Source organism: Panicum virgatum, chromosome 5K (assembly GCF_016808335.1).
Source record: "Panicum virgatum strain AP13 chromosome 5K, P.virgatum_v5, whole genome shotgun sequence".
In the NCBI taxonomy this organism is placed as follows: Eukaryota; Viridiplantae; Streptophyta; class Magnoliopsida; order Poales; family Poaceae; genus Panicum; species Panicum virgatum.
Window position 1 is genome coordinate 23,405,526 of NC_053140.1, and position 1,782 is coordinate 23,407,307.

Sequence of the window (1,782 nt, forward strand, 5' to 3'; positions counted from 1 at the left end):
AGGAACAAAAACAACCTTCTATCTATAAATGATAATGCTACGGATCAGACGTCCGAAGTTTGCTCATCAGTTGGATGCTCGACACATGTTGCAAGAGACAAGCATCAGTATTGCAATTATTATTTTCTATGTGTCTCATTTTGGATGTTGCACGAAACATGATGTCAATATTGCTGAGGGAATTTCCATCCCCGAATCGGCGGTCAGAATTATTTATATACATATTTTTATTTAATATTGTAAGTTTTGATTTCTGATGTTGCAACTGTTATTTATCCATATTGCAATAGACCGTCCGAAGAAAACATTGCAGTCGAACATCCGGGCACTAGTAGTATAGTACCAATCTATAAATAAAAAAACTCCTTTATTTAAAAAAAGAGAAAAAAAGAAAACTCCTTTATTGGCTTTATTATGAGATGGAGGTAGCACACGGCCTACTGACCCTTTATTTACTCAGTGCATGCCTTATTAATTATTATTCGTATAATGGAAGAAAGTCCCATGAGCCCACGCCACGTAATCCATGAGCCAGAAGATATATAGTTTAGCGATCATCAGTAGGGCTTCTGTCCGATTATGTTGCCGCGGGGCTCGTAGTTGCAGGTGATGAAGACCCCGCGGTTGTTGTTGCAGACGACGCGCGCGCAGCCGATGCTGGTGGTGGCACGCCACACCACCTGCGTGTAGTGGCCGCACACCTTGCCGGCGGCGCAGCTGTTGGCGGCGTAGTTGTACCACTGCTTCTCGTCCACCCACGACCTCACCGCGTCCGCCGCCTTCCAGTCGGCGCCGGCGGAGCCCCAGAAGATGTTCTCCCCGTACGGCCCGCCCGAGTGCTGCAGCCGGCAGTCGCCGGCCCTCTGCGCGGCGTACCTCTCCGCGAACTGCTGCAGCTTCGTGCTCCAGGTCACCGCGCCGACGCCGACGGCGGCGCGGGCCCGGTTGTGGGGCGTGAGGTAGTCTTGAGGCGAGTTCTGAGCGCTGGAAGGCCGCACGGCCGCCATGGCCAGCACGAGCAAAACAACCACCACTAGCTTGGATGGCTCCATAGGTATTGAAGGAAGAAGCTAGAAATGGCAGATCTGCGGCTGTAACTTCTTTATTGTGGGAAGCTTGCGAGTGCGCGTAGGGGTATTTATAGTGGACAAACAGGTGAATTTTCTCCGGTTTGCTTGGAAAATACAACCGCGCGTATCAAAGGTCGTCTGGCGTGCCGGCGGTGATCTTTTCTAGTTTTCTTTGCACGTAATGAAGGGGCATAGAATTCCACGAACAGGCCGGACATGCGCGCATGCGTAGCGTCGAGGCAACTTGATTCTGTTAGTACTTGGAACGATGTTCAAATAAATCAGAGGACCTTTTGCTGTGGAGTGTGGACCTGAGGTCGTCAAGTCCTCTTGTCTAGGATGTAAATCCCAATGGGTAGGATGCTTATCTGTTTCTGTTATGGGCATGCCAAATTGGACTTGAGGCACTTGCTTTGCTGGACCGTTAACATACTTTTGGACTACTGCGAGCATGATGTGCCCGTCGCATACGTCGTCTTATCAAGTACTGGCTGCTGGTAGATACGATCAGGGTTTACAATTCCAGAATTGAAAACTCTCGCAATTGGGACCTCACCGATCAAATGAAATATCAGATAAAATTGAAACAAAATCAGACTTTCAAAAAAGATTAGGCATGATAGATTTTGCTAGAAACCAAATCTAACCGATCATATACATCACACTTTTGTATACAAAAACAAAGAAATAGCACAAGATATAGCGCCTTCTA

At 47.8% G+C, this 1,782-nt stretch overlaps 1 protein-coding gene across 1 annotated transcript; it reads right to left on the minus strand.

The window, feature by feature from the left end:
- Window positions 1-307: 307 nt before the first annotated feature.
- LOC120709478 (pathogenesis-related protein PRMS-like) lies at window positions 308-1,111 on the minus strand. Its single transcript, XM_039995131.1, has one exon. The coding sequence runs from the start codon at window positions 1,050-1,052 to the stop codon at window positions 558-560; it is 495 nt and encodes a 164-aa protein (XP_039851065.1). The 5' UTR covers window positions 1,053-1,111; the 3' UTR covers window positions 308-557.
- Window positions 1,112-1,782: the final 671 nt, after the last annotated feature.